General features: G+C 39.9%; 1 protein-coding gene across 1 annotated transcript; it reads right to left on the reverse strand.

Moving 5' to 3' along the window:
* Positions 1 to 797: 797 nt before the first annotated feature.
* Positions 798 to 5,443, reverse strand: LOC111542771 (tetratricopeptide repeat protein 30A). Its single transcript, XM_026454256.2, has one exon. The coding sequence runs from the start codon at positions 5,190 to 5,192 to the stop codon at positions 3,195 to 3,197; it is 1,998 nt and encodes a 665-aa protein (XP_026310041.1). The 5' UTR covers positions 5,193 to 5,443; the 3' UTR covers positions 798 to 3,194.
* Between the last annotated feature and the right edge of the window lie 8,691 nt (positions 5,444 to 14,134).

Raw genomic sequence — 14,134 nt, forward strand, 5'->3', positions numbered from 1 at the left:
ATTGATATTGATGTGTTTTATTTCACAAACGTGCAAATTTCACTTTTGAACAAGCACTTGGGCCCATTTTATATGTTCACATGATATTAATATTTGCAATCAAGTTATTGGCAAGTCTCACTTAAACTAACAGATGCTTATTTTTCACATTAGAAATGTACTTATAAGTCTATATTCTAATAATTTTTCCTTATGAAGCAATTCCTTTTCTTTTTCTTTTTTTTTTTTTTTTTGAGACGGAGTCTTGCTCTGTCGCCTGGGCTGGAGTGCAGTGGCCGGATCTCAGCTCACTGCAAGCTCCACCTCCTGGGTTCACGCCATTCTCCTGCCTCAGCCTCCAGAGTAGCTGGGACTACAGGCGCCCGCCACCTTGCCCGGCTAGTTTTTTGTATTTTTAGTAGAGACGGGGTTTCACCGTGTTAGCCAGGATGGTCTCGATCTCCTGACCTCGTGATCCACCCGTCTGGGCCTCCCAAAGTGCTGGGATTACAGGCTTGAGCCACCGCGCCTGGCCGCAATTCCTTTTCTAATAAATACACATGATGAGTTTGTAGAAAGGATTTTAGTATGTGGTGGATCAATCTTGGCCCAAATCCAAATGAGCTGATTTAATTAAACAACCAAAAGAACCTCAATTAATAGTGGTATCAAATATAGAGTAATCACCTTGTAAAGACTCACTCCCCAAGAGAATATTAAACACTATACCTATGGCCAATAAATTAATTACCTTCTGGCTAATGTCTAGCCCTATTTTTCAATATAAAATGATTATAAATTACAGTAAGGCAAGTGTCCTCTAAAGTTGAGTATATTTAATTCCCAATGTTACGGAATTCAAAATGATACAAATACTGCATGTCTTTAAAATTTCAGTCTGTTTTTCTATTGAGTTCAAAAAGTTTAAAAGATGAAAGTTACCACAAATATATATATATATAAAGTTCACTCTATTCTACAAATTACATAGATCTAGTATTTTTGGTGAGTCCTCTTAAATTTTTTTCGGCATTACCAATCTGAGAGTCATTTTTTATCAATACATATTATCTCGCTTTGCAAAAATGCATTTTTAAAAGATTTCAAAAGTCACCTTGATAATCATAGTGCTCACTCACCTGACAGTTACTGCTAAAAGGTTGTTATGCATCTTTTATACCTGGTTGAGGTTCAAATTCCAGCTAACAGAGAAAAGTGTCCCTATAACTGACAAAAGGGAAAAGATTAAAAAGGGAAAGAGAAGCGAGTGGTAAGAAAGATAGATTTTTCATTTCTTATCTTGTGATACATTGTGCAGCAGTAAACACCACTATCTCTCAAGTAGACCCTTTGAAGGCAGGGGGAGAAAACACTCCAAGAGAAAGCTTTAAACTAGAGATTGCTTTCCTATTCTATGTGGCTTTGACCTTTTGGAAAGTGCATGGCCTCTTCTCCTTGAATTAAATAAAACAAGAATATAAGGACTGATGATTTGATTTGTTGAGTTAGTTACGGAAATAATTCTGGCATCTCTTATTTCCATTCTGTTATCCATTACTTCTGTTCTGTTAATGGCAGCAGACACTTGATTAACTACTGAGATTTGGACATGAAGGGTATCCAAAGTGGATTGTGAAATATATCATTAGCTAAATCTCCATTACGTCTTCACTTCACCTGTTCCTGTTTTCAGATTTCTGGCAGACTGGCATCTAAAGGGCTTCACGTTAGAAGCAGGAGAGGCTCTAAATATTTCAAGAATAATTGAGGAAAAAATACACATTATAACAGCTTGTCAATTAAACTACTGAATGGAAGGTTCGTTCATCATTTTTGGGAAGGATTAAAAGCAAATCTCCTCTTCCTCAACAAAAACAAACATTAGTACAAAAACTAAAAGAGGAAGTTAAGAGAGTTATACAATTTCTAAATAGCTATAAAAGTATTAATTTATGCATAACCATAACAGAGACTGGGGGACCACTCTATATGTATATTCATAGCTAGAGTTGTAAGCAAAAATTGCAGGTAAAAAGGCAAAAATCCAAATTTCTTATTAATAGTCAGTATAACATCCAACAGTAACAATCACTGACTGTAGCGGTTAACATTTACTGTAAGCCAAATCCTACAAAACATTAATATAAAATACAATTATATATTACCTGGCTGATTTGCTTATATATCCAGGTCATAAAAAAAGAAAGGCAACTTTTTTCTATATGGCTTATCCAAAATCAGATGTTACAGCCAAAAGTAATTGTAAAGGCTTCTGATAGTTCAAATGATTGTGAAACCCCAAAGAATAAAGGAATTTCTGAAAGCCTAAAATTAGAAGGTATGGAACTCATACCTTTAGTCTTCTCATTCTCAGTTCAGGGCTTATTTTTTCCTAAAAAATTAAAAAGTAAAAATTAAAAATTTCAGTTTTTTAAAAACTGAAAATATTAATAGGCTTCCACACCTAATATATGTCGTATCCACAAGGAGGCAAAATCACTTCTGTAAAATAAAAAATAGAACACAAAGAAAAACTTTTATTATAAAACTTAAGAAACAACAAATCAATCATGAAAGAAAATTACGTCACTGACCGAACCTCATAACCTGAAAAGAACCAAGAAAAGAAATTCCCATTATACTTGAACTTCTAAAAGGGCTTAAAGAAGGTCTAAACTAGACTTTGTTGCAATCCAGAAAGTTAAAGGACTAAAAAACTGGAGAAATAGAGTTAAGAATTAGATTTATTAGACAGCACAGTCTATCCTGAGATAGCAAAATAGACATGGCTTTATTTGCTGATTGAGAAGTGGTCCAGCCGTTGGCTAGCAGTCATTTATGTATCAGTGACCAAAGGCAAACATACCCGTACTAACAGTGCTTTGGTCCATGACATACCCTTTTGACAGCCCAAAGCTGAAACATCAACTCTATCTGGGGTTTCTTTCTTATACAAAGATGTCGTCTAGCAATTGTTGCTTGAGGGCAAGACCAGATGATTATCACTAGTAGGAAGAAAGCAGAAGTGATGCAGTTAACAGTGCATAGTCCCTACTCTTCTGGATTAAATGAAAAAGTTGCTCAAACATAAACTTGTTATTATAAAGTGGATAAAATTCAAAATAAGACAAATATAAAGATGCCAAGGCTAAGTACAGATAAAAAAGTGGGATAGGTAAGAAAGCCATTTTGAAAAAAGCCATTATCAGCCATAACTACTTATTCCATCCTATGATCTCATAAATCAAAGCTTTCAATTGTCTGGACTCATCTGTGATTGTATTCTTCCCAACATGCATTCTTTCTTCTTCCAGGGGTTGTTCAATAACAGCAGGTATGTTTGTGCCATAAAGTTCACAGTGTCCTAGAAACTGGACACATTCTTGAATAACACTGTCATGAATGACTATCATGTGTTTTGACATGTTTTCTAACAAGGACAGGAAGCATCTTTTGGCATAATACCAGGTATCTGTTACCAGCTTTTTATTGTAAGGCTCCAAGCTTTTGATAACTCGAGAAATACCAAACTCATAGTTTCCTTTGGCACAATAAAGAGTTCCTATCACCAAATTCACAATGCAGAGATGGTACATTTTCCTAGTTGGATCATCATAAGAGAGCTGCTCTTCCTCCTTTTCAATCTTCCTCATCAACTCCTCTGCTTCTTCATTTTGACTTGTCATAATGTAGGAAACACAGAGATTAGCCAGTACAATAGCACTGACATTCAGGATGTTATCATAATGCTTCTTGACTATGGGTTCATAGAAACCAATGGCTTCTTTGTATTTGTTTTCCTGCATGAACAGAACATGAGCCACATTCAACTTCCACACATCATGGTCGTTACAGAATTCCACAGATTTGCAGAAGATCTTTTCCACCATTGGATAATTTTCAAGGTTCCAGTAGATCTTTGCCTGAGCCATCAACACAGGAATATACTTCTCCATGGTTTCATCATATTCATTCACTGCCTTTTTGATAGCTTCATCATCTCTATCGTGTCTTGCTTCCTGTACTTGTTTGGTGAGTCTCCGAAGCTGCTCAGTCAACATCCCTGCTAGCCCATCAAGCTTAATGAAAGCCTCTTCAGGAGCTGTCTGGCAAGTGATCACGGCATCCAAGAAGTCATAGAGATAGGGTGTGAGGAACTTATACGTCAAATGGGCATTTTCTGCCAGGACATCTGCTGCCAGGTCAAAATACTCATATTTACAGTAGAGCAGCAACAGGTTGCCAAAAGTCTCTGGAGGAAAGGGATTCTGTTGGAGCAAAAACTGTAGCTTTTCAAACCCTTCTGTAGGCCTCGTATCCATGTTCATTAGTGCCTGGTTGTGTAGGGTCACAGGGTCCAACTCTTCCTCTGCCCTGGGTGGCATGTCATTGAGGGTTTCTTGGGCTACCTCATAGTTTCTCAGTTGGTATTCTATGGCTGCCTTAAGGTTGAAGGCTTCCACCAGAGCAGTCTGATGCAGGACTAAGGTGTTGCCAACACTGCGAACATCAAAGCCCTCAGTGGTCATGCCCACACCTAGCTCAGGGTGCTGTCGGATGCCACGCTCAATAATCTCAGCGATATGCTTCAGGGCTGAGGCATACTGTCGGCTGCTGTAATAGGCCAAAGCCAGGTTGTAGGAAAGGTCAGGCTGATAGCCTGAGGCCTGAAGTGCCGCAGAAAACTTGGAGCACGCAGCTTCATACTGTCCCTCCTTGTAGAGCAAACAACCCAGGTTGACCTGGCCATCGGTCTCATTCTCGCCCCCACTTTCTTCTCCCCCTTCCCCACTCAGCAGCTGCTCCACCAGGCTCCTGGACCCTGGCAGATCGCCCTCACTGTACTTGATGGCGGCTTGCAGGCGGAGGACCCGGCTGTGGTAGGCGGGGTTATCCAGGAGAAGGAAGGCGACCCGGGTGGCCTCCGGATAAAGGCAGGCCTTGTACAGGGCCTGGGCCTGGTACAGGCGGTACTGCTCCAGTTCCGGGTGCAGCTGGCCCAGCTGCTCATAGCACTCGGCCGCCAGCGCGAACTCCTGCAGGCGGTAGTAGCAGTAGCCTAGCAGCGACAGGCCTGCGCGGCTCCTAGGACTCCGCTGCAGCTCTCGGCCCAGCAGCTGCACCGCCTCGGCGTAGCGGGCATCGCGGATGAGCCGGTACACGACCGCGGTGAACTCCCCGTCGGGGATCTGCGCGCCGCTCAGGCCCGCCATAACCGCCACGGCTGCTATGCGTGCGGTTACCACGACAACAGGGCAACCGGAAACGGAACACGGCCGGTTACTCTGCCACGGAAGGAATCTGTTAGGAATTAAAAAGGGACCATTCTCGTTAGTCTCTCAAGTTCGGTTTGATCTTCAAAGATTGTGGACTGCAGAGTGGCGGCAGTCAGAAGGGGAGAGACTACTCCTCCAGGCCGTTCAGAGACTAAATCTCCCCGTCCCGGCATGCATCGTTCCTACGGCGCCGCTGCGCGGGCGTGGCCGCACTGCATGCTGGGAGGCGTAGTCCCTGCTGCACCCACCCAACCCACGGCCGGTGGGGACGAACGACCACCCGTCTTCCCGTCCCCCTAAAGGTGAGGGGCGCTGTCTGTGTCTGTTGTGCCACCTCGGTCTCTAGTGCAGCGGAGGAAGATTTCCGGCCCATGTTCCTGGCGATTTTGAGCCTTGTATGCGGTGTGGTCTATACTAATGCTGGCGTTTGGCTTACTTTTAATAAAGTAGAGATTCGCTAGTACAATAAAAGGACCTTTTAATAAAAGGAGCGGGATGGCAAAAGGGAGTTAACTCCTTGAATTCCCTTGGAATTAGAGCAGGTTCTTATTATGCTACCCCGAGGGCATAGTTTGTAAGAACAGAATAGAGCAGCAAACAGAAATCCTTCTTATTTTGGTGGTTTCCAGAGGTTAATGAGGAAAAGTGCTGTGAATCTTAATTGGTACTGGGAGAGGATCTGTTTTTGATTGCAGTATCTGTCTCTTTCCATGACAAAAAATACTACTGAGTATATGCTGGCGTTTACACTTCGTTGTATCCATTGCTGTGGTCCTCCAACTGTCTCTGCCCATAAGAAACCAGTATCTTTTGTCATCTCCCATGATAGCCATTGGTCTCTTTAGCACCTAATATAAACCTAATCCAAGTAAAAGTGTGTTGTTTGCTACATAAGTACTGCAAATCCTTTGTATGCATCCATAATAGTATTACTGCCCATGAATCTTTTCTATATATAAACTTCACAGCTATCATATGGTTGATATGATATCAACCATATCACATAGCATCTCTATTATAGACTGTTTACATACAGTATTTCTAATATGAATAAGCACCCTGCATTCTGCATATTGCATATTAAGAAGTCAGCGGGCTTGAAAGGTTTAAAGATTGAAGTATTATATTATTAATTAAATCCAACTATTAAATTAATAGTTTGTTTAAGGCCACACCTAGGTAGGTAGGGGCTGAACCATGATATCCAATAACCAATTTCAATAGGAAATAGTGACTGATGAATAACCCAATCCATGTATCTCATGTACATGAGTTTGTAAGGGCCCATTGTTTGGTGCTAAGTGTGTATAAGGAATATTATTGTCTTTGTTTCTCCATTAAAACAACAAACTAACTTTATGTAGGTAGTAAACTTTGAACTTCTAGGCCTTGATTCCAGCTGTGAACAGATGTGACTAGTGGAGTCGTGTAGCTCGTATTTACCCAGTATCACTGGAAGGAGATTTTTCGTAGGTGTGTGATTGCTCATATCATCATATGGCTGACTTTATGTACTTACTCAGTGTTCTCCCTTGCTAGGAATCAGCAGAGTTGTGTCTTCTTGGCTGGAACTAGACAAGGAGCTTCACAGTGCATCAATTTCAAGAAAGGGAAACTGCATCCATTTCAGAAGGATTGAATGGGACTTTGGCTCACCTAAGATCCCGCAGAAAGCAACTATAGAATATTACTATAACTCTATTCTGAGGCTTCTTTCAATCTGATCTTCTGGTGAGCCCTTTTAGAGTCTTAAGCCCAAGGAGGTACATTGGTAGAGGATACTGCTCAGTAGTAAATTGGGGGAAAGGGTGCATCGACTTCTTTACAGCTGGCTGCCTGATGGTTCTCCCTTGGGAATTTAGGGTCAGTATTTTATTTATTTATTTATTTATTTATTTATTTATTTATTTAATACAGGGTTTGTTCTGTTGCTCAGGCTGGCATGCAATAGTTCACTGCAATAGCTGGCATGATCATAGTTCACTGCAGCCTTGAACTCCTAGGCGCAAGTGATCCTCCTGCTTCAGCCTCCTGAGTAGGTGGGACTACAGGTACACAGCCATGCCTGGCTAATCTTTTTTAAAAAATGTTTTAATAGACATAGGGTCTCACCATGTTGCCCAGGCTCATCTCAAACTCCTGGCCTCAAGCAACCCTCCCACTTTTGCCTCCCAAAGTGCTGGGATTACAGGTATGAGCCACTGTGCCTCGCAGGGCTCAGTATTTTAAAATTCTTAGGTATGTACTGTTACCTTAGGTAATTTGCTATTAAATTAAGGTGAGATGACCACATGGGAATGGGAAATTGCCTTTCATTAGTCTTTCTGTTTTGCAGGGTTGTATTTACATCATCTTCAAATGGCTTCTTGAAAATGTATGAAAAATAAAAGGACTATATTCTCCTCCAAATTTCTGGGATCCCTACCAGGATTCAGTTGGGGTTCTCCTCTTTATATGGGTACCTGTGAGCATGGTGGCTGAAGTGGGCAGGAGGGAGGCCGTTCTGTGTCTCTTCCTCCTTATTTCATGTGAGGCTGCTCCAGAGGCCTGGCTTGAAAAAAGCAGGACATTCTGCTTAGACAGATGGAGGGCAGGGTCATTTTCAAAATGAAATGAGTGCACAAATCACACTGTGAAATTGGCATGACCATCACTGCTGCTGTGATAGACTGACTTTTATCTGGTCTCTGATAGGCAGTTGGGGAATAGATTAGTTTTGTTGGGGATGGTGGTGAGAGAAGGCTGTTTAATGATAGAAATTATGGAAAGAAATAAGGTGGAATATTATAAAGTGTCATAAAGCATCATTTTGTTTGCAATAGGATCTTGAAAACCTGGAGGATATATCAAAAAGTAAGTGTATCATACCATTTCAAGTAATAGGAAAGCATTTGGTGGTTGCAATAAAGTGATATGGTGACTTGTAGAAAGGAATTGCAGTTTGATGAAATTTGAGTTGGACTCAGTGGATTTTGCTACACAAAGGGAGACATGTTTATCATGTAGAAGAGTTTCGTTTAGGCAAAATAGATAGAAAGAAAAAGCATAATGCTTGGTTCTTAGCATACTTATGTTCTGCCTGCCAAAATATGCCATGATCAAATCCCGTATTCTATTTGTGTGTACAATCTATTTGGCATTCTCTTTTAAAACTAGTTGGAAGGTATGTCTTATTTGTACTGTATCTGTGGCCCCTTTGTGTTGGTAAACATTGGTAATTTGTGAGTATTTCAACCACAGCTGTGGTCAAACATCTTCCTTTATAAGAGAGGACCTTCTGCAAATCCGTTTTCCAGTTGTTATTTCTTTTTTCCTTTGATTTCAGACCATTTTCTTCAGGATGGACAGTTTGGGGGACTCAATTTTCTTGCATCCCCATTCTCCCACTCCAGTCTTCTACCGTGAACAGAGAAGAAAAGTATAAATTAGTGCCAAACTGGAAATATACTTGACTGACTTTTGGGAGCATCTGTTCCATCTTTTAAGACTTTTGGAAAGAGTGTATGCTAAAACCAACATTTGAGAACATTTGTGCTCAGATGGTGTGACATTTAACCTCATTATGAACTCTCCTTTTGCTGGTAGTTCCAGCTTTATTAATATTTTAATTAGATTTCCTTCTTGAATATCCCTTGCTTTTGATCAAGTAGCTTGTATTTTGGGGTTTACAGTATTATTGTCTAAATTAACTTCCCAGGGAGAACACAATAGCATTTTGGTGTATAAAAGGGATTAATAGAGAATGCAAAACTGTGGATACAGCAGCATTAAAAAAAAAAAATCAACCATTCAAAGAGCTACTCCAAGCCGCTGTGTTTATGCAGTACTTTGAGTATCAGGCCTGCTTTGCCTAACTTCCCTCATTAATCCTCACAGCCCTTCTGTGAATTAGGTGAGCCTTATCGTTGGCTCCCTTTTAAAACTGCAGACTGCAAAGCACAAAGAAGCCAGTGATTGCAGCAGCCAGCAATGGTGATTGCTTATGCTGGCCAGTAGTGGGCCACACTGCACCTCTTCCCTCTCCCTCCCTGGGCACCTCCTCTCCAGTCACTTGAATTGGCTTTGGATCATTTGCTGCAGTTTGTTCTAATAGAACAGGCACAATGGTGTAAGAATTTTAAAGTTTAAGCACCGAAGCCGTTGTGTAATTGTATGGCGTCAGTGTGGCTGGCGGCCCTGCATTGATGCGATCCCCCTGTGTAATTGCCCATGCAAATTTGAGCAATCTGTAACAGACACAGGAACCCAGCATTTGGCCGCAGACTCTCCTACCTCCAGAAAAACTTCGATAATACGAAGAACCTTATGTCATCTTTAAAAAGCTATATGGACAGGGGTGTCCTAGTGTCCATCTCACACATGAAAACATCACAGATCAACACAAGGTTAATGGACTAAATTAACAGTCAGCATTTAAACTGTAGGTATTTGGATCCTTGCTTCCTTCTTTCAGCCCTGAAATCACCCTTCTCAAAAGAAATAAAGATTATTCCAGAGCTTTAGTTAAACTCTAAGTATTTTATTAAAAACAAAGATATTCAGGTCTCTTAAAGTGGACTTCCAAAACTATGGATTAGTTGCTTGTGAAATGGCCAAGCGGTCTATAATGTAATATTCTTACAATGAAACATCAGTCTGGGAAATCTACACAGAGGGAATGATTTCAAACAACTCAGTTGAAAACATATTTCCTTTCTTTCGTGTAAAACAATAATAATTAGGAAGGAAGTCAGTAGGAGATCCTTTTTAGATTATTGTACATGAAAATAAAATGGCAAAAGCAATTTCCCCCCAAGGGAATGAGACTCAAAAAAACTTAGCCTCCTATTTCCAATGCTATTTTTTAAATTTCATCTAAATATGTCTTCATCTAAACTAGAGTAAAAGAAAAATTGAGATTCGAATACACACGCATCTACACACAGAAAATGAACACAGATATAAATGGTGGCCACAAATAATACATTTTTTCACAGCAAATACTTCATTTACTTAATAAAAAAACACATTTCTGTACTAGTGTATACATTAAATGACATTGGTGAAATTATATTATACAGATAAACCATTTATCTTTAGCAGTGCAGAGAGATGTACCAAACATGCAAGAACATTCAAAATTAAATTAAAAAAATGTACAACCCCAAATTACTAGTTGCAGACAAGCTCATGACAAACAGTGTCAGCATGACATTGGGCATTGCTAAATCTAAATGCTCATCATGAAATTCTCCAGATACACCTCATTTTATTTCTGCCCTCTATATGTTTTATTCTATTATTCTTCACTTAGGAAGCTGGTGCAATTTTGGACTTCTTGTAGTCAGACTTAACCTTTACATTTCCTGATACATTTGAGTTTTGGGAGTTCTTTACAGCATATAGCAGAATAACAGTTTCAGAGACTGTTACTCTGAAGCAGATAATGAAACCTCATTACAGTGGCATCGCCAGAGTTTTTAGGGTCCCAAATTAGGTTTTGTTCTGTTACTTTAATGAATCCTTTTTGTGTTTTGGTGTGTTTTGCTTTTTTTTTTTTTTTTTTCCAGCCAAAACATTTTTCTTTATATTTAAATATTTCCCTAATATGTCTAGATTTCTGTCCCACTGGAAGGAAATTGTTTCACACTATTACTGGAGATGAAACTGGTATTTGTCTTTCTGCAGTTTCTAAGAGTCAGCAGTAAAAATAGATTTAAAAATAATTTTACTGCAGAATAAATTGGGCAGATTCTGTTTAATCACCTAGTGTAAGTGGATAAAGTATGATAAATTTTGATACACAGAAAAAGCAACCGGATTCTGGTAGCATTAATATTAGATAATATTGTTATTACACTAACACATAATGTTAAAGATGATTTCTAACCCAACATATTTGCAAATATACAATACCTGGAAATGCACAGACATCTCAGCTTTTAGAAACAAAATGCATGTGCAATTTTAACTTCTCTTGACTTACTTTATAAATTCACTTTTAAATTAATGACTACCATTTATGGGATATATATGATATCAGATAATCTAAAATTGTTTTTTATGAAATAAAAGGACATATAAGCTGGGTGTAGTGGCTCACATCTCTAACCCTAACACTTTGGTAGGCCAAGGCAGGAGGATCGCTTGAGCCCAGGAGTTCGAGACCAGCATGGTCAGCATCGTCTTTACAAACAATGCAAAATTTAGCTGGGTGTGGTGGTGCACACCTGTGATCCCAGCTACTCTTGAGGCTGAGGCAGGATGGATCACTTAAGTTGGAGAGGTCAAGGCTGCAGTGGCTGTGATTGTGCCACTGCCCTCCAGCCTGGGTTATGGAGCAAGACCCTGTCTCAAAAAAAGAAGGACATATTTTTTAAAAAATTGTATTGATGACTACATCTTTCATCATAGTTAGAGACAGGCTCAAGACACATCTGTAGTATGATTTTGTTTATGTCTATCTCATATATGTAACTTTTTATTATGTCTTTATTAAGAAGATGACTGCTTTAGGTTTGTTGCTATTTTATTTGAGAAGAATAAAAAAGAAAATTATCTGGAAAATTTCTTTAAAGCTAAACACATCTTGGTCCTTTGGTGTGGGGACTGAATAAAAGTCAGTACTTTCATTTAATAGATGGAGAATCTAAGACTTGGAGAGTCCTAAGATTACAGGTTCAGCTGGTGGCCAAGCTAGGAGGGAGTTCCAGTCTGCTATGCACTGAATGGCGCCCTTTGCAGTATGCGAAGCTGTCCCTACCCACCAAGATTGCCACTATATTGTAGATTGCACACATATTAGCTACATACTGACTAGTAAGACTAAATATCATGTCTGAAAAAAATACATCTCATCCAAAAAGTAGGATGAATTTATTTCAACCATTAATGCCAAGAGACCTGAGAAAGCAAACATAATCTGGTCAGTTTGAGTTTTTACAGGAAGGCTCACATTTCAAATGTCTTTCTCCAATAGGAAATAAACATTAATAATAAGGACTGGGAAACTTTCTTTCTATTTTTTGGAAAAGCAGAATATATAGATAACTGCATATGCCTCACATTTTTGCAAAATTATAAATTATTTAGAAAAGGGATTAAAAACGCCTGAAACCCGCAAGAGTTCAACCTCTAACCTCTGGGGTTGTTGGCACCAGGAAGCTGCTACCTTCCTTTCCACTGCTTCATGGTCATGGAGATGCAGACCCATGGCATTAGTCAGCAGTTTCTGAATCTTGACCCACAATAGGAAAGATACCTCAAGACAGGAGAAATAGATGGAGGCAATTACAAACAGCTACTGGATTGATGGTTGACATTGTCAGGGCTCCACTGCATGGCAGATTGCAATGGTGTTGAACTCCCCTTGCTACCAGTGGATGTTGCTATTGGCAACCATGCAGTGAAGCCAATAAAAAGGCAAGGAAATGAGAGGAAAACTCAACCTTAGTGGAGGCTGTAGGGTTTGTGCTATAAATTATGTTCCCCTTAGCAATATGTAGCATCAACGTTCAGGATAGCTACAGTGCTCACGGCAGCCTGCAGTCTCAGACCCTGGGTCCAGTTTTGTCATAAAGCACATGCTTTAAAATGTTGCTGTAGATAGACTGGCATCCGTTTGTCTGGGCTATTTATTTATTTATTGTTGGTGAGGATAACAGATGTGGGCTCATCTCTGCCACACAGACTGATTTTCAATTCCCATTCGTGATATAAACATGATGTGGCACATTACACAGAAACACCTGCAGTGCCTGGGAGCTGCAGACACACCATGATCTCGCAGACCAGACTCTGTCCCTGACTCCACCCACCCTTTGTTCCTCACCTGAAGGAGGAGAGACAGCCCTGCAGCAGCTATTTTCCTTTATAGCAGAGTGATACAGAAAACTGGCTTAATAAAATCCATAAATCTGAACAACCTCCTCTTACCTGCTCTGCAGAGGCAGTTTTTTCCTGCACTCATTTCCCCCTCTACTTTCTCCAGTCTTCCCTGCAGAGACAGCTATAAAGGGTAGCTAGAAACATTATTTTTTAGGGCTCTCACTCCTTCCTTCTCCCCTTTCTCAATCTCCTCCCTACTCAAGTGTCTCTCTTTTCTCAGCAATTGATGACAGGGTTCTACATCTTCATGTTTTAGGTTGGAAGTGCCATTTTTCTTTGAATGGATTAATTGACTTTCACCTTTTTTTTTTTTTTTGGCAGTTCCCTTAACCACCTGCCTCAGTCCCTGTCTTTCCTTTATTGGTGTTCTTATATTTCTTCTTCTTGCTTGCTTTTATTCCCCTCTTAGTCTGGTTTATACATTTCTTTTACTTTGTTTCTTCCATGAAGAGTCTTTTTCTCTACAATTACCTGCTTTCCCCTCACTTCCATTTTATTATCTTAATTTTACCCATTCCTTCTGCCAACATTTCCTGAATTGTCTACTGTGTGCCAGGAAAACAATGTCCCTTGTAGAACATGGCCCCTCTTTCTTTCATATTTGTAAAGTTAATGATTGATAATGATTAATAACAACAACAAGGGCTGGGCGCAGTGGCTCAAGCCTGTAATCCCAGCACTTTGGGAGGCAGAGGTGGGTGGATCACCTGAGGTCAGGAGTTCGAGACCAGCCTGGCAAACATGGTGAAATCCCATCTCTACTAAAAATACAAAAATTAGCCAGGCATGGTGGTGGGCACCTGTAATCCCAGCTACTCAGGAGGTTGAGCCTGGAGAATTGCTTAAACCCAGGAAGCCGAGGTTGCAGTGAGCCGAGATCGCGCCATTGCACTCTAGCCTGGGCAATGAGAGTGAAAACTCCGTCTCAAAAAACAAAAACAAACAACAACAATAACAAGAAAAATGGTTTGTAAATTTTAGGTTTTTTTTTTTTTTTTTTTTTTTTTTTTTTT

Source organism: Piliocolobus tephrosceles, chromosome 11, assembly GCF_002776525.5.
Source record: "Piliocolobus tephrosceles isolate RC106 chromosome 11, ASM277652v3, whole genome shotgun sequence".
NCBI classification, from domain to species: Eukaryota; Metazoa; Chordata; class Mammalia; order Primates; family Cercopithecidae; genus Piliocolobus; species Piliocolobus tephrosceles.